A 22,652-nucleotide genomic window follows, 5' to 3' on the forward strand; every position below is an offset into this window, starting at 1 on the left:
TTCATAGCTGTGGGAGGCGGAATCTTGAGGTGAATTTTGATGCAAATGGAAAATAAATCGGAGTAGACGGGTAAGATCCTTCAGCCATTAGCGAAGGGATCTGAGGAGCAAAGCAGAACAATTGGGGCTGTTTCTCTTGTTTCCGGGCTGCCCCCTCCCCATCTTTTATGGAAGCAGCTTAACATAAAATTATAAACTAGTAAATGTTCTCATCAAAGACTCCATCTTTTTTAGGATCTGGTGTATATGGTATTTACCTTAAGGAAAAGTTTAGTTAAGGATTCAGAAGAATAAGGAAACTACTTTTATTATGACAAAGTATAGATCACAACCGGATCAACAGTTGACTATGCCTTTTTTTCTTTGGATGAGGTTTTCCAGCACCTGAAATAGCTATGATATATAGATGGGAAATAACATTATTTAGGTATTCTGCTTGACATACTCAGCAGAATGCCTTGAAAAAACAGTAACTTCAGTTTTTAACTTCCTTGTTTTACCATCAAACAAAAATTACTAAGCCTACAATCTTATAGCAAAAGCATACTTTAAAATCATGGACCAACCTCCAATCCATTTTAATATCTCCTCTGTAGCACTCCTGACAGACCAGCCGCATGTCACCAACCTCCGTGACAGGGAGCTCACTACATTTTGAGATGTCTCTCCCTTCTGTTATTGTCAGCAAGGCCTTGTTTACACGGAACTGACAGCTGCTTCCTTGGACCTGTTGCTCATTAGTCCTACTTTTGCCAAAAGCCCTCCAGCTTCTAAAGTTATATGTAGAATTTTTCAGCAGAGAAGATCTAAAACTTTCATCTGTCTCAAAAGAGTCTATGACCAAAAAATAGTTAAGAAATGAAAAGTCTCAAGTGGTACAGAGAATGACTTTTGTCTCCGTTACTTGACAGCCTTTCAGATCCCTGAGCCTCAGCTTCCTCATCTGTGAAATGGGGGTGTTAGATTATTGTAGCACCAAATGGGATAATGTTCATAAAGCACTTAGTATTGTTGCCTAGAAGTCAGTAAATGTTAGTTATCTTCACTAAACAATAATCGCTTTTATGTTTCCTTCCTTACCTAAGACCCCTCTCTGTGCTACCCCCAAATCGAATTCAATAATTCAATCCTATCTTCAAACAAAATTGTCTAATGTTTAATTGGCTTTGTAGTAAATACACCAAAGTGGACTAAAATCTGCACCACTACATCCCTCCCCCGACACCACACACACACACACTTTGCTGTCAAGGTAGGCTTTACGTATTTTTTAATTATGCAGTTAAAAATTTCTTGAACATGAGCATTTAGTTCTCTTGTCCTGTATTACTGTAAGCCTCTCCCCCATTTCCAGTTTGTTAGATATGTTCTCATCTCGATTGTGGCATTCATCATGTTAATTCTCCCTTGTGGTTTTGTGTCACCTGCACCTTTGGTGAGTTTGTTCACCAGACAGTCAAGTCATTGATGATATGTGGAACAGGTCCTTTTGCCATGGTGGCACATGTGGAAGCCTGTGGCACAGCAGAAATGGTCCTGGACTTTTGGAGCCTGGCCCTGACACCTACTAGTTTTGTGACCTTCAGAAGCTTCTTTTCCATATCAATAAAATGAGGGTAGTAACATCTACCATTGAGGGTGCTTGTTGGGATTCAGAGTGACGTTCAGTACTGAAAGTGGCAAGTAGGGTACTGGGTGGGGATCTAGGTGGCCCTCAGCAGATATTGCCGAGACAAATTAACGAATCAGCTGAACTCAGCACTGTCCTTCTTTATCAAACTATTCTAGCCCATAGATCCGTCTTCTTCATAAGGACGTCAGGATAAAAATTTTAATCAAATGCTTTGCTAAAAATAAAGATCTTGAGTGTTCCCTGGTATGTCACAAAAGAAAATGACATTCTTTTAAAAATGACTGATTCTTAGTGAACTGCTAGTTCCTAGAAATACCAAATCTTTTTTTCCTCCTAACTGTTCCCTGTTTACTGATTAGATCTTGAATTTTGCCAGAGATTGGTATCCAACTAACTGGTCTGTAATGCCTAGGAATTCTAATTCTTTTTTTCAGTTTTGAATTAAAAAATTTGGGGAAAAAAGGCTATTTGAGTCTCTAGCCTGTTGAGACCACCTCCCACCTCCTCCATGTTTTTCAGAGGTGGTCAGAATATCTCTGTCTCATGTTGCCTGTTCTCCCTGGAGTGTAATTCACCAGCATTTGAAGACATGAATTCCTTTACAGTGACCTCTTCTGCTTGTACCTTGGTTCTCTCTTGTGAGGTTTCCTCTGTCCTTTCCAGCTTAACGATCATTTGCTTTTAAGAAAACAAAACAGTTGCTGAGGAGTTTTGTTTACTTTCTCTAATTAATTAATATTCCATCTGCCCTTGGGTTTGGGGATTTTTTTTAACTGGAGCCGGTTTTCCATAGTACGTGCACTAGGAACAGCATGCAGCAAGTCAGTGGTGGAGAAATACAACCAGTCGTGGCATTATAATGTTGAAAGTCTGGGGAGTGATAAATAATTCTAGTCAGTATCTGATATGGGAAGAGCCTGTACTTTAAGAACTAATTTATTCCTTATAAATTAAGAGTTGTGAAATTAAGGGTGTTTCACAAGGGACTGAAGGTAACATAAATTAGTGAAGCTGGATGGACGCCAGACACGAGGGAGTGACCGAGTCCTGTGACCTGGGGAGTGAATGCCCAGCTTAGAACTATTGTAATTCAGAACAGTTTACACCTTGCACTTGCCAAACAAAACACTGGCCCAAATACTACAAGTGTGTGGCCTTTGCTTGTAAGTGCCCTGAAGGAGGTAGAACTCTGTATAGCTCACTGTTTTATTCCCAACATCTAACACGCTGTGAAGCACATGGAAATTTGATAAACAGCCAAACTGTAATTAGCATTCATTAAGTGCCTCGATGTGGAGAACTGTTCTGTGCAGATAACAAAAGGAGAAATGACTACTGCCCTTCAGGAATATTTAATCTCATTTGGGAAGACAGGATTTATAAATGAAAGAGACTGGACATCAGTTCAAGGAGAGAATTCTGAGTAAGGGTTGGAGGAATTCCAGGAATTCTGCACAAAGGAGACGGGGCTGCCCTAGCCTTGAAGATACTACAGATATGGTTTAAGCAGAAATAAGGGAGAAGTGGTGTATCTCAACATCAGAGAGGGACAGAAGGAGAAAAGGAGCAAGGATGTGTGAGGTAAGGTTAACAGCTTGATGGGAGAGGAAATTTCCTTGGATTAGTGAGAAATTGAATTCCATAGGTAAAAAGAGGGCTGTAAAAAATGTTTAAATTAAATGTACCTCTGCCTGCACCTCACTCCCCACCCCCCAAACCTGTACCATCAGCTACAGGGAATAGGAAGTCTATAATGACTCCCTAGGAGTGTGGTATATGTACCATGAAAGAATTACTAAACTGTAAATAGCAGAACTTTCTGAATTCCTGCCTCTTTGACCTAGAGTCCAAGTGGATTTGGACACTGTGTTTTCCCATGTCTCCACATAAGAATAATAGTTCTTTTAAGTATTCAAAATTAAATATACTGCTGCCTGGAATTTAATTCAGTGCATAGCACTTAACACACAATTTATTATTTATGCCTCTTACTTGTTCTAAAATATTTGAGGTGATTTTGCTACATAACTAATCTTGAATTTGGAGGAAAGGAAAAACCTCTTCCTCTATCCTCTTAGGTTCATTGGCTGGGCCTGCAAATCAAACTGATAATAAATTAACAGGAGGAAAAAACATTTAATTATGTAGGTATGCCCGGGAGTTCACAAAGAAATGTGATTCAAAGAGACCGTGAGAATTGGGGGCTTATGTACCAGTTTATTTGAAGTAGCATATTTCATGAAATCTGAAAGGAAAGCAGTGTGATACAGCAGCAAGATCCCTGAAACCAGAATCAAAAGATGTGGGTTCCAGAACAGGCAGTGCAATTGGTCTCTCATCCAGTGTCATCAAGGCCACATGCCTCCCCAGGCAGGATATTTAAGTACACAGTTCTACATCAATGTATTCTGTAAAATGAGGAAAAATAATTCCTTTCTGTTGTATTAAAATAATTATAAGACACCAGGGAAAGAGGAAAGGGAAAAATGGAAATGAGATATGCTTAACAGAGACAGAGATAGATGGATAATTTACTCTGAAAAGCTCCAGATACTCGATTATCACTTGTAATTTATGGCTTCACACACTCCGTTGCTCTCTTTGTAAGAATATAGAAATTTATTTCAAATATCTAGACTTTTAAATTATTTAAATCAATTAACATTTACTGAGGACCTTCATTATACTAGGCATATAGAAGTGAGATACAAAGATGAATAACAATTACTCATTACCAGTCTTCCCTAGAAAGAATTTAACTGGCATGGCCGTGTTCCTGCCTTCAAGAGTCTGTCTAGTATGTAAACCAGGCAGAATGGGCAAAGTGTAGTGAAGGAGAGAAGTGTTATGAAAACCCAAGGGAGTGACGATAGAGTAATATTAGGTAGGGAGATGGCCTTTACACAGCAAGTATACTTGAGATGGACACTTAAGAATGGGGAAATTTTTAGAGAAGAAATCTGTGTGAAGTAATACTAGAGAGAAGGAAAAAAATTTATAAGAAAGCCCTTTTAAAAGAGAAAGCATTTTACAAATGTGAAGTAGGAGTCTGTGGAATAAATAATCAGCTTAGCGTATAAGGATGATTGGAGCTTGATTTTCAGATTGCAGAGTTGAGGACTAAGCATTCATTTTTGCATTAGTTTTGGTTTCACGATCTGATTCAAGCTCAGATTCCTAGTTTCAGCTACAAGACCTAAAGAATAGTCCAGTTGTAACAAACTAAAGACAATATTCTGACATTGTTTCCCGGTTCTCCCCGCCCCCCAACATCCAATTAACAACAGTTGCTTAAGGAACGGGCTTCAGAATTTTACAGAGCTTAATTCGTGTGTCATGAGTACAGTAGTGTCATTTATCTAGGACATGACATGACTAAGAAATGAGTGTAGCATATGAAGTTGAAATGTTTTACAATCTTAGTGGTGATCTAGATCAGGTTTTCTTCAACTAGTTCCTTTTCAACTAGTTGGTCAGAAGCTACTCTTCATTTTCCTGCAAGGGTTTATATTACAGTGCTGGAGGGATTACTGCAGACTGAAGTTCAGTATTCATAGTCATAAATAGGAGTGGTCAGGTGAAGCCAGACATGTACCCAGGGTAAAGCCCAGAAGGGCTGAGGGAAATGCATGCTTGTTTCTCTTCTCCACCTGGAGGACCTGGTAAATGAGAGGAAGCGTTGACACCTGACTTTAGTACCTGATTCTAACTGTTCAGAATCCTAAATGACTGTCAGCATTCTTAGATTATAATAATTCTCTTTCCTTAATTATAATCTTCAGATATAATAAAGATATAATAAAGCACTTAAAATAATAATAATTTGATGTTTGTAGGTCTGGGGAACAATCTGAGAGAGAGAAGGAAAGGAAATAACACTGAATACCTTCTATGTTACAAGACAGTTCTAGATGATTTACATACGGAAGCTCACAATTTTTATGATGAACCTCTGAGGTCGATTCCAAGTTTACAGATGAAGTCATACCACACAGCTCTACTCAGGTTTATTAGAATCTCAGATGTCATCCTTCCACTTAACAATGTTATTTTTTCTGCCTCTCCATTGAGAAAATTTGGCCCCAAATGTGACCTCATGAAGGTCGTGTTGAGACTGCCCTGTGGGTGAGCAGCTGCACACTGCGTGTGTTCTGTGTGCCCGAGGATGAAAACAACTACTCAGTTTCCAAAGACCATACAGTAGGGCTCTTTAGGTGACCTTCAGACTGACCAAAGTCACACCGTATCTTCTAGCTTTTACTTTTTGGTGAGAGTATTAAATTTAAATTGAGTTCATTTCTGTTTGCCAGTTTAACTGGTGTCATTTGACCCTGTTGTGAATTTATAGTCTAAGTCAGTGATTCTCAATATTACCAGGAGAAAGACCTGTTTAATGTCCAATTTTCATAGACTCCTACAAGAAAGAAAATATACTCTCAGTACTTATTATTAGAGAACAAATAATGACAAACATGCTATTAGGAACTGTTATTTTTTTAATGAAATCAGTCTTATTTTTTAATAAATTGGCATTTTTATTAATTGCATCTACATTGAAATTTGAAAGATAGTAATATATATGCATAAGATTTTTTTTTTAAGACTACAACATGGTTTTTATCATATAGAGATTTGCATTAATTCAGGCTAGGGCCCATTTTAAGCCATAACTTGAGATAAAAACATCTTAGAAACCTGTTTAAAGGCTTAGAATATGATACAAAGTAGGACAACAGTAATAATCATTTCTGTTAATCTAGTATTTAAGATGGACTTTGAGGGACATAGCAGCCTGTTCATTTCCAGAGCAGATTTTAGAAGTTACCTCTTTTTTGCTAGGGCTTTGTGTTTGGACCCAACTCATATTTAAGTGATGGCTTTTTGGTGACATCTTCTGTGGCACATTCCCAAGGAGCTCGCTCACCAGGCTCAATCTGATGACACTGGGTCCAGGATGGAGGACCACAGCTCCAAAATGAACTACACAGGACAGGCTGCAGTAAACTGCATCTTCTGTTTGAAGGACCCAATAGAAGACCCAGTAGTTGCCAGACCCATTCCTGAGGGAAGTGCCAGGGCTGTGGCCTGACACACTTTAGTGCTTAAGTAACATTAAGGGAAACAAATAAAAGGGGCTTTCTTTTCTTTACGTATGACTGTGATGTGTATGTATGTGTGTCTGTGTGTTGGGATTCGGGGGAAGTAGGGGAAGAAGTGGTGGGAGGAAAGGCAGCCTTACATTTTATTATTTTTAGCTGGCAGTGGTATGGCCACTTCACCTGTTAGGGCAAGGATGAAACAAATTAAAGACCCTCTTTGGGCATCTACACCGCTTAAAGCCTGAATAAGCTGTCATCTCGTTCTCACTCTCCCTTTGATTTTGTTAAGTAAATTTTGAAAGCACTTATATTGACGAACATCAGTCTTGAACACATAGTATAGACTCTATAATAGACTGGCTGGATGGTTAAGGAATGTTCTCACTGATAGCTCTTAATATTTATAATCTGAAGATTATAAAGTATAAAAGAAACTGATTTTCAATATTTTTGAAAATTGTATTTTTAAAACATTTTATATTTCTGTAATCAGCCAGTTAAAATGACAAGAGAGCCCAAATACTTTTCTTGGTTAATATCCAGCATTTAATGTATTATGCCTTCAACTGATAGCCATAGTAACTTCCCAACCTGACAGATGAATAATACAGTCTAAGAGTTAACTCAGGACAGCTAATCGTGCATGCTGACCTAAGGCCAGTCACACAATCTGCTCAACTACTGACTTGCGTTAATAGCTAACACTGTTGAAACTTTATTATGAATCAACTATCTTATTAGGGCAGACTAAAATTACACAGAGCTTATTCTTCAGCGGTGTACAGGTTGGGATTGTAATTGCGTTTTAAGATGTCTATCAAGTATTTAAATAGCTGCTACTATGAACAGTAGTAGCATACACTTTTTGTTTTTGGCTCCAACTTTGCTTTAAGGATCATACTTCCTTATTCAGGATGAATCTCAAGAAGCTTCTGTGGGATACAAACCACCGAACTAAAATCTTATTAACAAAAACGTGGGGCAGTTTACCAGTCCCATTCTGGCACAGCAACTGCATCTTCTCTGAGCCTGTGATGAGCAGTTCCATCAGACAGTTACTGGACCAGCTGATCACCTAACGATGTCAACATATTAGTGTCATTTTACCCAGGGTAGGACCTGAAGGCCAGAGTTGACAGCTAGTCCTAGGGTGTGGCCTGGGAAGCTCTGGGCCACAATGTCCCTGCTGATGGAGACCAGTTCAAGGACTGGGGCAATGAGCAGAGAGTAACAAGAGACCCTGGGAAGGAGCTACACTGGTCTTTACTGGCAAGAATTAACTTCAAAACTTGGAGTGGGGGGGAAGTTCTATAAATTCAAGATGGGGAGGATATTTAACACTTAAAAACATAAGCTATGGGGTGGGCCCGGTGGCGCAGTGGTTAAGTGCTCGCGCTCTGCTGCTGGCGGCCCAGGTTCGGATCCCAGGCGCGCACCGACACACCGCTTGTCAGGCCATGCTGTGGCAGCGTCCCATATAAAGTGGAGGAAGATGGGCACGGATATTAGCTCAGGGGCAGTCTTCCTCAGCAAAAAGAGGAGGATTGCCATGGATGTTAGCTCAGGGCTGATCTTCCTCACACACACACACACACACACACACTAAATAAATAAATTTAGAGAGTCATCCATGTTGGTATCAAGATCTTTGTTGTTTTCAACTTTTGGCAATTATGAATAAAGCTGTGATAAACATCTGTGTAAAGGTTTTTATGTGAACACAAATTTCATTTCTCTAGGGTAAATACCTAGGGAGTGGGATTGTTGGGTCATACGGCAAATGGATGTTCCAACTTTACAGGAAACTGCTAGTGTTTTCCAGAGTGGCTGTGCCACCTTGCATTCGGACTAGCAATGTATGAAAGTTCCAGGTGCTCTGCGTACTCTCCAGCACTTGGTATTGTATTTTTTTATTTTACCCATTCTAATAGGTGTGTAGAGGTATCTTACCATGGTTTTAATTTGCATTTCCCTAATGGCTAGTGATGTTGAGCATCTTCTCATGTACTTACTTGCCATCCATGGGTGGTCTTGGGTAAAAAGTCTGTACAGATCTTTTTTCCATTTTTTAAATCGGGTTGTTTTCTTACTGTTGAGTTTTGACAGTCATTTATCTATTCTAGATGGAAGTCATTTGTTGGATAAATGATTTCCAAATATTTTCTCCCAGTCTGGGGCTAGTCTTTTTGTTTCCTTAACTGTGTTCTCCTCAGAGCAAAAGTTCTCAATTTTGATTTAGTCCAATTTATCAATTTTTTTTTTATGGTTCTTGCTTTTGGTGTCATATCTAAGAACTCTTTGCCTAACCGAAGATCACAAATATTTTCCATGTCATCTTGTAAAAGAAAGTCTTACAGTTTTTTTTATTTTACATTTAGATCCACGATCCCTTTTGAGTTAATTTCTGTATAAAGGTTACGGTACAGGTCATTTTGTTGTTGTTATATGGACGTCCAATTATTCCAATCCCCATTTGTTGAAGACTATCCTTTTTGCATTGAATTATTTTTGCATATTTGTCAAAAATTATTTGACCATATATTTTTGTGGGTCTATTTCTGGACTATTCTGTTCCATAGATTTGTGTCTAGCCTTTCACCAATATAGCACTGTCTTGATTACTGTAGCTTTATAATCATTCTTAAAATTGGGTAATGCAAGTCTTCCAACTTTGTTCTTTCTCAAAATTGTTTTGGCTATTCTAGTTTCTTGGCATTTCCATATACAATTTAGAATCAACATGTCTGTATAACAAATCCTGCTGGGATTTTGATTGGAATTTTAGAACCAGTCTATAAATGTCTACAAAAAAGCCTCCTGGAATTGGGCTGAATATACATATCAATTTGGAGGAGAACAGACATCTTAACAATATTGTCTTCCAGATCATGAACACTGTTTATCACTATTTAGGTTCTTAATTTTTTCTCAGTAACAGTTCGTATTTTTTATGTACTGCATACACAATATACAATGCAGTTTTATTTTCGTAAATTTATCGCTAAGTGTTCATACTTTTCATGCTAGTGTAAATGGCATTAATTTCATCTTCCAATTACTCATCGCCTAAATATACAGAAATACAGCTGGTTACTGTATATCAATTTTATGTCTTGAGACTTTGCTAAAATTATTAGTTCTAGTAATTTATATAATCTAGGATTTTCTACACATATAATCATGTCACCAACAAATAAAGGCAGTTTTCTTTTTCTTTCTGACAGTCTTTATGCCTTATATTTCTACCCTCCCTCCAGTACACTATTAAATAGAAATACTGAGAATGAACATTGTTGTCTTGTTTTTATCATAGGGAAAACGTGTTCAGTCTCTCACCATTGTTTAACATTAGTTTGAGGAAGTCCCTCCTATAGCTAGTTTGCTGAGAATTTTTATCATGAGGGGTTATTTTATCAAATGCTTTTTCTGCATCTATTGAGATGATCATCTGATTTTCTTTTTTATGTTAAGATAGTAAATTATATTTATTGACTTTTGAATGTGATATTGCATTTCTTGCATTCCTCGTATAAATCCCACTTAGTCATGGTGTATTAACCATTTTATATATGCTGGATTGAATTTGCCATTTTTCTGGTAAGGAAGATTCGCCCTGAGCTAACATCTATTGCCAATCTTCCTCATTTTTTTGCTTGAGGAAGATTAGCCCTGAGCTAACATCTGTGCCAATCTTCCTCTATTTTGTATGTGGGTCACCGCCACAGCATGGCTGACAAGTGGTGTAGGTCCATGCCCGGGATCCAAACCCATGAACCTGGGCCACCTAAGTGGAGTGCACTGTAACTTTAACCAGTACACCATGGGGCCAGTCCCTGGATTTTTTTTTTTTTTTAATACTTTATTTTTTAGAGCAGTTTTAGGTTCACAGCAAAATTGAGCAGGAAGTATAGTTACCCCATCCCCCTCACCACACAGCCTTACCCACTATCAACATCCCACTCCAGTGGTACATTTGTTACAATCAATGAACCCATAATGACATATCATGAACACTCAAAGTCCATAGTTTATATGTTAGAGTTCACTCTTGGTGTTGTCCATTCTATGGGTTTTGACAAATGCATAATGACATGTATCTACCATTATAGTATCACAGAGAGTAGTTCACTGCCCTAAAAATCCTCTGTGCTCCACTTATTCAACCCTCCCTCCCCTCTAACCCATGGCAACCACTGGGCTTTTTACTGTTTCCATAGTTTACCTTTTCCAAAATGTCATATAGTTGAAAAGATTGGCTTCTTTAACTTAGTAATACGCATTTAAGGTTCTTTCTTTTCTTTTCATGGCTTGATAACTCATTTCTTTTTAGCACTGAATACTACTCCATTGTCTAGATGTACCACTGTTTATCCATTCACCTACTGAAGGACATCTTGGTTGCTTCCAAATTTGGCAATTAAGAATAAAACTGCTGTAAACATCCATGTGTAGGTTTTTCTGTGAACACAATTTTTCAAGTCACTGGGGTAAATACCAAGGAGCGTGATTGCTGGATCTCATGGTAAAAGAATGTTTAGTTTTGTAAGAAACCGTCTTCCAAAGTGGCTGTACAATTTTGCATTTCCACCAGCAATGGATCAGAGTTCTTTTGCTCCACATCCTCATTAGCATTTGGTGTTGTCAGTGTTTGGATTTTCACCATTCTAATAGGTTGTTGTGGTATCTCACTGTGGTTTTAATTTGCAGTTCTCTAATGATATATGATGATGAAAATTTTTTGTATGCTTATTTGCCATCTGTATGACTTCTTCAGTGAGGTGTCTGTTCAGATCTGTTGCCTATTTTTTCATCAGTTGGTTTGTTTCTTATTGTTGAGTTTTAAGAGTTCTTTGTATATTTTGGATAACAATCCTTTATCAGATATGCTTTTGCAAATATTTTCTCCCAGTCTGTGGCTTGTCTTTCTCATTTTCTTGACAGTGTCTTACAGAGAAGTTTTTAATTTTGAAGAAGTCCAGTTTATCAATTATTTCCTTCCTGGACCATGCCTTTGGTCTTTTATCTGAAAGGTCATGGCCAAACCCAAGGTCATCTAGATTTAACTACTAGATGTTATCTTCTAGGAGTCTTATAGTTCATATTTTATATTTAGGTCTGTGATCCATTTTGAGTTAATTTTTGTAAAGGGTGTAAGGTCTAGATTTTTTTTTTTACATGTGGACGTCCAGTTCTAACACATGTTGAAAAGACCATCTTTGCTCCATTGTATTACTTTTGCTCCTTTGTCAAAGTTCAATTGATTATCTTTGTATGGGTTGGATCTTATTTTTTAACTAATGTGCCTTTTAACTGAAATTTTTAGTCCATTTCTTTCAAATAATTTTGATATGTATGAGTTTAAGTTGGCCACTTGCTGTTTGTTTTCTAATTGCCCCATTTTTTCTTTTTTCCTTCCTGTGTTCCTCCTTTCCTGCCTCCTTCTTAGTGTGTCTAATTCCTCATTGTTTTTATGCCATACTTACATTAGCTTTTTAATGGTTTATCTGTTCAGTTTTTAAAAAGCACCTCCCCCCCCATTTTTCTGATTGGATATATCTGTAGATTTATGTTCAAGTTCACTAATCCTTTCTTTTGCAATGTCCAGTAGCCCATAAAATGAGCTTTTCATTTTAGTTCTTTTTTTTTTTTTTTTTTACAATTTCCATTTTTTTGATGAGATTCTCTATTCACTCTTTATGACCATTTTTCCTTTATGTCCTTGAATATATTTAAATAGCTGCTTTAAAGCTTTATTAAGTTCTGTTAATTACCACATGCTGGGTCATCTTGGGGTCTGTTTCTAAGAACTGTTTTTTTTCTTGATCATGGGACACATTTTCCTGCTTCTTTGCATAGCTAGTAATTTTTTATTGTATGATGGACATTGTGGATAATACCTTTTAGGAGTCTGAATTATGTCATCTTTCTTTAAGTGGTATTGAATTTTATTCTTTGTTAGAGTGGGACTATTTGTTTGAACTTAGTGCAATACGGCCCTGGCTGGCTGCCTGTTTTTGTAAATGAAGTTTTGTTAAAACATAGCCATTGCCCATTTGTTTGTATATTGTCTATGGCAGCTTCTGCACTATAACAGCAGAGCTGAGTAGTTGTGACATAGACCATATGGCTCACAACTCTAAGTTATATACTATTTAGCATTTTAAGAAAAAGTTTGCCAACTCTTGCTCTAGGATACACTCCTGACTCCTAGTCACATTTCTGTAATAGTAGCTAAATGGCTGAGGTGTTCAGTGAGGTCTCTCCACTTAGGCTGGCCTTCTCAGCACTAACTTCTGGTATCACTGTTCAATTCTCGGTCCCAGAGCAGGTAATCTTTTGCTAGGTCTTGCAGATCCTTTTCCTGTACATGCATATCCCAGCCCTCAGACAAGTACTCTTGATGAGACCTCATGCAAATTTCTGCCTCCCTCCCCACAGATCCCTTTTCTCTTGAACTGCCACCTGCCTCAGTAACCCAACCTCTGCCTCTTCGGCTCAGCAGGACTGCCACTCTGCTTAGGCTCAACCTCCCTGTGATAATGCTGGAAAACGCCCCCAGGCAGAATCTCAGGATGATCAACTGTGGGGTTTAACATCCTGTGTCTCCCTTCTCTCAGGAATCACAGTACTGTGCTGTCTATTGTTCAATGCCTGAAAATATACCTGCCCACATATATTTTGCCAGGCTTAATGTTGTTTTGGTGAGAGGGCAAATTTGGCACTAGTTACTCTGTTATGGTAAGATAAAGCTGCTGTTGCAAAACGAAAGATCCTAGAAAACAGAATATTCTGTTGATTCTACTCATGGCTTTTTATTTACTGGTACTCACTGAATTCTCTAAGTAGTCATTTTCAGGTTAACTATGTCCAATTCCTTTAACTATCTCTCATAATACAACACAGATACTATGTAAGTCATTACATGTAGGAGATGCACAACCAGGACATTTCCTGTCTTCAAGGAGTTCAGTCTTGTAAACCAGATAAACATCACACACATCCCTGTTCGCTTTTTGAAATACATCTCTGAGCATGTAGCAGAGCATACAGAACTAAAGGTAATTAAAAACAGAAGGCTAGATTTCCTTTCTAACCTCCCCTATCATCCTTTTTAGGGTAGAGGTGGAAAACAAATCTAGCATTATGGGAGAAATTGGGTAGAATTTATAGAAATCTAAAAAATGTTTAGCAATAAGACCTAGGCAAAGATCACCTTTTCTGGGCTTCTTTCTTTAGTTACAAACTATTGAGAAATGGGTTAAATGCAGGCTGGTTTTTACCTTCCTAAGATCAGTGGTTTCAGAAATAAATCAACTCAGTTTTGTTTTGTGAATTTTTAGAGCTATGTCTTTGGCCCCAAAACTAAGATATAATTAGGGACCATAACCTCATTCAGAGAGACTTTGCCTGCACTTTCTTATGGCTAAACCTCCCTCCAGTGAAGTTGCTTTGTACTGTTTTAGTTACCCTTAAGTCCTATCTTAAGAGAAGTCATTCAGTGCCAACACCCAGTTGGGAAGCTTAGAAGGCACATCACAAGCACTGTAGCCTACTTACTGTCCAATTATCAAACAAAAGGAAGAATGAGATATTTAGGGGGAGAAACTTTTAACCTTATTTTAAATTAATCTGAGCTTTCCTATCATGTCATAGGGAATATCTAATTTAGAAGGAAAAATAGGTGGCTTTGCCACATCTAACTTGCGTTGCTTAGAGTTGGCATTAGTGTAAAGGCCATCATTCTGTCCCACTCTTTGAGTTGTAAACATCTGACCAGGGGACAATGCCTGACTAGTAACAGCGCAAGTTGTGTAGGTTCATGAGGTTTGAGGTAAGAGCAAATTTTGATATGCCTGTTTCTCTTAACAGTACAGGTCAGAGGTTGGCAAACATTTTCTGTAAAGGGCCAGATAGTAAGTATTTTAGGCTTTGCAGGCCACATGGTCTCTGTCACAACTACAGCTCTGCCATTGTAGTAGGAAAGTACCTATAGATGCTGTGTAAACAAATGAGTATGGCTGTGTTCTAATAAAGTTTATTTACAAAAATATGCAGCTAGAATTCGGCCTGAAAGCTATAGTTTGCTAACCCCTAATGAACATAAATCTAAGCTGGCAAAAATTTAACTGTGTTTCCGGTTTTATAAAATTTTCAAGATCGTGAAAAAATGTTTTCCTGTTTTGTAAATTGGCCTTTTTATTGAGTGTTTTTCTATTGATAAGATAAAGCTGTCATTACTGTTTCTACATACTACCTGATCATACGATATTTTGCATTCTATAACTTCAAAATGAAACCTCCCTTTTCTTGACAGATAAACACTACATGTGAAGACTGGTGAAAGGGAACATTGATTTCTGAAGGGGGGCCCTCAGAGGAAAAGCTCTGGTCAGTGTCACGTGGACAAACGCTCAGTGTTTTCCGAAAATGCTTTGAAGTAGTCTTTGCTACTGCTTTCCTTCTCTTCAGAACATGGGCTGCATGAAATCAAAGCAAACTTTCCCATTTCCTACCACATTTGAGAGTGAGAAGCGGCATGCGGATGAAGAAAGCTTTGTGTCGGAAGAGAGATTTCTACCTAGGATGCCTTCTCCAGTTATCGATAAAGAGGAAGTGAAGGAACCTCCAGGGCCAGAAGTTGTGGTCTTCGAATTTGCACACCGCCTGTCCCAGGAAATCCTGAATGATGCCTTGCAGCAGTGGGCAGGCAATAACATCAAGTATCATGACATCCCATACATTGAGAGTGAGGGGCCTTGACGCTGTAGGATGACACTTTCTTGAACTGTGGATACAGTTGGTGCTAGTTTAAATACATGAAACAAAAGCAAAAACTGGTGTGGATAAATACAAATAACTCCAGCTGGATGTAAAAATATGTCTATGATAATATCACGAGTGTAGGAAAACCTAAAATGAAATGTGTTTTAAGCAGTTATAAGTTAACAGCAATTTCTATCGGTTTGCTCTTGGATTTTAGTCATTTAAAGGGCTAAACATTGTCCTGTGGCACCACAGTAATCAGCTGTTTGTCACACCACTTTCTTCCTGAGGCCAGTGATGGTATCACCAAAAAAATAAAAATAAACAAGTGCCCTAAGTTTCCAAAGGGTTATTTTAAAGACACTCATTTAAAATAACTATTTGTTATTTTACACAAAAAACCCAAGCTATGAAAAGAATTTTTCTTGAAATGCCTTGGCAAGGGAATTGCACTCAAGCCATGGTGATTAACAGTGAGTCCTGTTTGTCAAAACCATTTGTGTCAAGGATCCCTACTTCTTGATACAAATGATCAAGCACTAGAAAGCAATCCATGTAGAAGAGGTCCACCTTGCACCCTGTCCTTAATAAGCTATTTATTTTTGTAGATGAAAAGCATAGCTGTCACCCTGAACCTCAGGGCCCTAACTAACCACAGCTGTCACTGAATGACTCATACTTTGAGTATAGGCATCTTAACAAGATACAATTTATAAGTAAGTCATGACTTTCATGTTTATTGCATTAAGAAGCCCAGTGATATAACTATACAAGAAAACAAGTATAGGTACCTTGTATAAATAGCAATCCAGTAAATTTTAAAATAACAGAAGCCCTAGTCAGCAAGGTAGAAAGCAGAACCTGGTCTCAGTGCTGAATGTGTATTAAGCTTTACTGTCTCCCAGACGCAGAGGGCTGGTATATGGGCACTCATTCCCATTTTTTTATTGACTAGTGGAGCAGTCACCATTCAGATTACTGTGGGACCAGATTATACCTGAGGATTTATAGTTGTATTACAAAACAAAAGATCAAACACTCCTCCAAAGAGAGCACTCTTGTATTATGGTGGTAATGCCCATGGGGCATTTACAACCATATACTATACTATTTTCATAAATTTGGCTACCTTTTTGGGGAGGCCTTTTTTTTTTTTTTTAACTGTCAAGCACACTTTTTTTTTTTTAAAAGAATTAAGTACTGTTTGAGATCAATAGTAACAGAAAATTTAGGAGAGAGGGAAGATGATACTGAGAAGACATAACTTGTAGGAAAATTGGGACTGAGTCTCTAGATTAGAATTATCTTTTCATCAAGATTTGCTACATATTTAGTTTAATCGGAAAGGGAATTATTTAAGTCCTTGTGCATTAGTTCTTTTTATTAAGATAACAGATCCTTGTCACTGAAATCTAAAGGAAGGCAGAAAAAGGCTCTGACCTCTTTAATGAGATAAGTATGTATTTGGCCTTGTAAGCAGGCAGAAATGTTACCTCTAATTTCAACAATTATACTTTGGAACCTACAATCAAATAGAGTAAATTCTCCAAGTTACATGGGCAAAGACAGTTCTTTGAGGTGAGTGATGTGCCATCTTTCAGTTGCCTTTGGACACCTGGTCATTCAACTTTCATTTCACCTAATCCCAGGATTTGTACTGTCCTGTTGTACTTGCAGTCTAGCAATTTACAAAACAGAAAAACCACCACCCCTCTTCATACAAGGATCTGAAGTCGTAAGGCTACAAACAGAAAGTTTCTCAAAAGTGCAAAACATATTTCCAGCTCATGAAGAAAAATTTAGGTTTTTGAGTGTTTACACTAATGACTCAGATGGAAGCCTAGATATTGCCATTTTTCATTCATGTTATATCTCACATCAGGACACTTTTGCTGCAAGGTCATTTGCTGTTTAAAAGCTATAATTAGGTATATAAAATAATAATATTATGCTGAGAACACAAAGCCATATAAAAGCAGCACATCATACTAAATTTTCCAGCATACACAGGGACACAGACTAATGGGTTTTGGTTATATCTAAATATTTTAACCTCAGGTCCCTCCTTTGCCCTGGGCCCCTATTTCTCAGGGGTATAACAGGGATGCCTGTCAGATCCGTATCTAGCCAGAATTCTAATCTCCGTTGCCACCCTCTCTGACATTACGGCGCTAGGATTTTGTAGTGGAGCACCACCCCCTCGCCCCTGAATCATTTTAACAGAGTATAATATCTTATGACATACAGAGACTTACCTTAGAAATATATGCTGTATTATATGTCAAACCATGAACAAGGAACTACAAGGATTGCATAATCAGTGAGTTAGTGGATGAACCAAGTTGGAGGCAGGCATGAGAAAGAGGTGGATAAACCCATTTGTACTGCATGTGATAGTTATCAAGATATAATTTGGGGGGCCGGCCCCGTGGCTTAGCAGTTAAGTGCGCGCGCTCCGCTGCTGGCGGCCCGGGTTCAGATCCTGGGCGTGCACCGACGCACCGCTTCTCCGGCCATGCTGAGGCCACGTCCCACATACAGCAACTAGAAGGATGTGCAACTATGACATACAACTATCTACCGGGGCTTTGGGGGAAAAATAAATAAATTATATATAAAAAAAAAAGATATAATTTGGCCTTGATGACAAGCAAGATGAGAACTTCTTTGATAGGATAATTCAACTTCTATCATACCTTCATATATAAATATTGGATTTACTTCATTTTGAAGGTCTTTCACGAACAATAAAAGAGTAGACGGACTGTTTGACAAGGAAGGAGACATATAAAACAGAAGACTATAAGAACCATTAGCTACTGGAAAGGGAAACATTTGTTCCAACTTATATCACAAACAGATGAAGTAAGAATAGTGGCCAAATTATAAGGGAAAGTGGGGAAAATGTGGTCCAAGCAACAGCACTGATGTCAGGCTCCATCAGAAGATGCACTGCAAAAACAAGTTTCCAGTCTTTTCAGCTGAGGGAAAGGACACAGTAGCAAGTTCCTTTCTTTACCACACTGACACGTGCCCATCCACTGAATCTCTTCCCGCAAGAACATCCAGCATAGAGGCAGATGAGCCGCCACCAGCATGACAAAGAAGCGACTGTAGAAGCGGCAGATCATTTACCAAGACTCACATAACCCACACGTGTGCCTCACTGCTCCCTCCCCAGTGAACTCTCTTGTGTACGATTACCTTTCAGTTACAGGCCTTTGATCTGAGAGTTGTCCACTGTCAGCTGCCTTATCAGTTCTTTTGCAAACTACCTATGGTTATTAGCACTTAAAGCACAATTTTGAAGGAGATAAAAATGATCTTAGTCTCAAAAGAATAATTTGTGTCAAACTGCCTTATTAGTATTAAAAATAGACACACTGAATGAATGAAGAACATGATGCTCATATATCCTACTCAATATCATTGGCATCTTAAGAGACAGGGGGGGCCGGCCCCGTGGCTTAGTGGTTAAGTGCACACGCTCCGCTACTGGCGGCCTGGGTTCGGATCCCGGGCGCGCACCGACGCACCGCTTCTCTGGCCATGCTGAGGCCACGTCCCACATACAGCAACTAGAAGGATGTGCAACTATGACATACAACTATCTAATGGGGGGCTTTGGGGGAAAAAAAAAAAGGAGGAGGATTGGCAGTGGATGTTAGCTCAGAGCTGGTCTTCCTCAGCAAAAAGAGGAGGATTAGCATGGATGTTAGCTCAGGGCTGATCTTCCTCACAAAAAAAAAAAAAAAAAAGAGACAGGGGAACTATACTTTTGTATCGTATAGTTTTAGAAATCAAAAATTAGAGACACATCATAAAGTCAGGGAACAGTAATTTAAAAACAAAGTTCTAACAAACATATTGTTTGCTCAATCATAATGCTGTCATCCAGTATTTGTGTAAACAAATAGGACATGTCTTCCTTGGAGCAGTGGGCATGATACTCAGATGCACTCCCTACATCTTACTTTGCAAAACTGGAGTTTTGTTAGCGAATTCTCTTCCGTGTAAGACTTACCTATGAAATGGTATATTTTTTTCAAATATTTTTGTGAAAACATTTTTTTGTAACTATACAATAAAAGTCTAGTTGCAATTAACTAGCTATGAGTTCTTATTTAACTAAAGTAAGCAAATGTAACACTGTAGTAACACTATGTACTTCCAAATTTCTTAACATAAAGGACATTTTCTGCATTTCTAACAAATACAAAGTAAATAAAAACCCATTTATACAAATAATTTCTTTGATCGTTCAGGTCCAATTTAGGAGCTTTAAGAATATAAAAATGCTTCAGAACTGAGAAAATTTAAAGCAATTCCTTCTGGACTGCAATTTCCACATCTGTGAGAAGGGTGTAGGATATAGTCTTTGGAGTCTCTTTCAGTTCTGCCGCTTTTTGTTCTTATCTGAAGTTCTCTTAGTTTGAGGGGTTTGGGGTGAAGGAAAAACTATAAAAAATTATAAAATAAATGATAAGATGACCTTTAATTTAAAAATTATTCTTACCTAGACTTTAAGGTCCCAAGTCTGGAACACCTTGCAGTTTCTTGTGTACCTTAAAGAAAACTTATTTTGTCAACAGTACCAATTATTGAAGGTATTTCTATTTTGAACAAAAGTCCTATTGTTTTCAATGTTTTTCTCCTGATCTGAACTGTGTACGGACAAATAACCACTCTCACACAAAAGTCTGATGTAAATTGCAGAAAGCAGAGTGTCTCTATCTTAAGAGACTGGAATTTCCTAATTCCTCATTCTGCCAGATTAGCAAATCTTGCGAACAAGAAGAAAGAATGCTTTCACTTTTGCCATAGGAAGGGATTCTGATTAACTTTAGGCAAGGCCAAAGTTGAGTTAATAATAATGGAGAGACAACCTCATAAAACCTTTTCTCTTTGAGATTTCTAATATTATAAAAGGAACACTTCTGCTATAGTAACTCATAATTATTTTAAAATAGATTATGGAGAAAATTCTACGAAGCATTAACATGGTATCCAAAAAAATTTCAGGATTTTTATTTTTTATAATCTATACATAAGTTTATTTAATCAACATATAAACCACATACATATAAATCACTACCCAAAGGCAAAACATGAAGTTCCCATTTCAATTAGATATACAATCAGGGGTGGCTTAATGACAGGGATACGTTCCGAGAAATGTGTCATTAAGCGATTTCATCATTGTGCGAACTTCATAGAGTGTATTTACACAAACCTGGATGGTATAGTCTGCTACACACCAAGGCTATATGGTACTAATCTTACAGGACAATCATCATATATGCAGTCCATCGCTGACTGAAACGTCGTTATGTGGAACATGACTACTAACTCGAGAATCTCTGAAGACCTTCAAATTTTCCCATCTTCTAAAACGGGTTGGCAAACTTTTTCTGAAAAGGACCAGACAGTAAATATTTAAGGCTTTGCAGGCCTTATGATCTCTGTTGCAACTACTTAAAGCAGCCATAGATAATATGTAAATAGAGGAGTGTAAATAATAGATGAGTACAGCTATGTTCCAATAAAGCTTTATTTATGGACATTGATATTTGAATTTCAGGTAATTTTCACATATCATGAAATATCAGTCTTTGATTTCTTCCCCCAACCATTTAAAAATGCAGAAACCATCCTTAGCTTGCGGGATATATAAACAACAGGCAGCAGGCTGGATTTGGACCACGTGCCGTAGTTTGCCAACCCCTGCTCCAAAATATTACCTTAAAAATCCAGTCACCTCAAAATTTCAAATCATTGCTTCCCAGAGATTTAAAATAATTATTCAAATCTTCATCAGTAACTTCTTTTAAATCAGCTGGTTTCCACTTTGGACTCTGGTCTTTATCTATTAAAACTGTCAAGAGAAGACATAAGAAATGTTAGTACATGTCTATCTGGTATTAAATTTTAATTACTGAATTGACAAAAACTATCTTGTACTAGGCATATTTTTCTATAGCACATTTTTTTCTGCAAAGTTTAATTTTTGTACATGTTCAATTTTTCTTCTAAATTAGGCCCCCATAGAATTTGGATGGATAGCAATGTACTGATGATGACACGTGTGGTAACTTTCTAACCTGCTAAGCCTGATGCCTCTAGCTTGAATACAGCCTACTGAACAGATCCAGTAATTTAAACCAAAGAACTCTTTTTTCTTCTTCAAACAAAATCCTAAATGAAATTTCCCTGTTATAAAACAGCTAAAACCAGAGCTGGTGTGGTTTAAAGGGAAGGTGGGGGAAGATGGAGAGCCCAGATCTGCCTTCTAACCTCCTCCACATTGAGTTGAGAGGAAAATTACTTAACGGTAGAGGGAAGGGGACTTGATACATAATTAAATGTGGATACTGCCGTTTTGCTGAATCCTCTAGTTCACACAGCTCTGAATTAAAATACCAGACCACCTTCAGGTTATCAGGAAACTCTACTTCTCTTATTTCAGTGTAGTCATCACTTAGTGTACCCACATAGTATCCTCACAGGATTATTAGTGTGAATACTATCTGTAACCTCTCAAAAAAAAGGGAAGGGAATGTCAATTTCCTGGTTGTGATAGTATATGATAGTCATACAAATGTTACCATTTGGGAAAGTGGGTGGAGGGTATGCAGGATCTCTCTACATTATTTCTTACAACGGCATGTGAATCTACAATTATCTCAAAAAAAAAAAAAAAAAAGAAGAGGGAAGGAGCCTATACTTACTATGGTTGTGGCAGGGAATTTCAACCACGCTTAAAACGTGCATAATTCTTGTGAAGAATGAAAATATTTAAACATACAAGCTCTTCAGTGAACCTAAAAACCAAATTTAGTACTAAAAGGCTAAATAATTAAAGAAGCAATCTGGGAGCCAAGGAAGTAGGCTGCCTCAGGAGGTAGAGGGAAGGGGGGCTTCATGCATAATTCAGTGTGGATACCGGAGGTTTTTAAGGTTTGGCCTCCTAACTAAGAGATTGCAGTATCACATCAGTGGTGATATTGAACACCGATGTTATGATCTCTGCCAATGTGAAAATTCTACATTCCCTGGACAGCATAAATAAAAACAATCCTGGAACATTTTTTCTACAAGAATCTCTTCCCTTCTAAGCTCTCTGGCCGATGGTATCTACCTCCTTGACAGTCCACTGG

General features: G+C 37.9%; 2 protein-coding genes across 6 annotated transcripts in view; one reads left to right on the forward strand and one right to left on the reverse strand.

Annotated features, from left to right (window-relative positions):
• The window catches only part of C10H2orf88 (chromosome 10 C2orf88 homolog), an 84,759-nt gene extending 65,134 nt beyond the window's left edge, over window positions 1-19,625 (forward strand). For both annotated transcript variants that reach the window (XM_058549424.1, XM_058549423.1), the window contains exon 2: window positions 15,047-19,625. In XM_058549424.1, the coding sequence (XP_058405407.1) occupies window positions 15,205-15,492 (288 nt within the window). In that variant the 5' untranslated portion in view covers window positions 15,047-15,204 and the 3' untranslated portion in view covers window positions 15,493-19,625. The remainder of the gene's footprint in view (window positions 1-15,046) is intronic.
• A 1,611-nt stretch (window positions 19,626-21,236) lies between these two features.
• HIBCH (3-hydroxyisobutyryl-CoA hydrolase) overlaps window positions 21,237-22,652 on the reverse strand; it is a 97,064-nt gene continuing 95,648 nt past the window's right edge. For all 4 annotated transcript variants that reach the window (XM_058549428.1, XM_058549425.1, XM_058549426.1 and 1 more), the window contains one exon: window positions 21,237-21,370. In XM_058549428.1, the coding sequence (XP_058405411.1) occupies window positions 21,365-21,370 (6 nt within the window). In that variant the 3' untranslated portion in view covers window positions 21,237-21,364. The remainder of the gene's footprint in view (window positions 21,371-22,652) is intronic.

Source organism: Diceros bicornis, chromosome 10 (genome assembly GCF_020826845.1).
Source record: "Diceros bicornis minor isolate mBicDic1 chromosome 10, mDicBic1.mat.cur, whole genome shotgun sequence".
Lineage (NCBI taxonomy): Eukaryota > Metazoa > Chordata > Mammalia > Perissodactyla > Rhinocerotidae > Diceros > Diceros bicornis.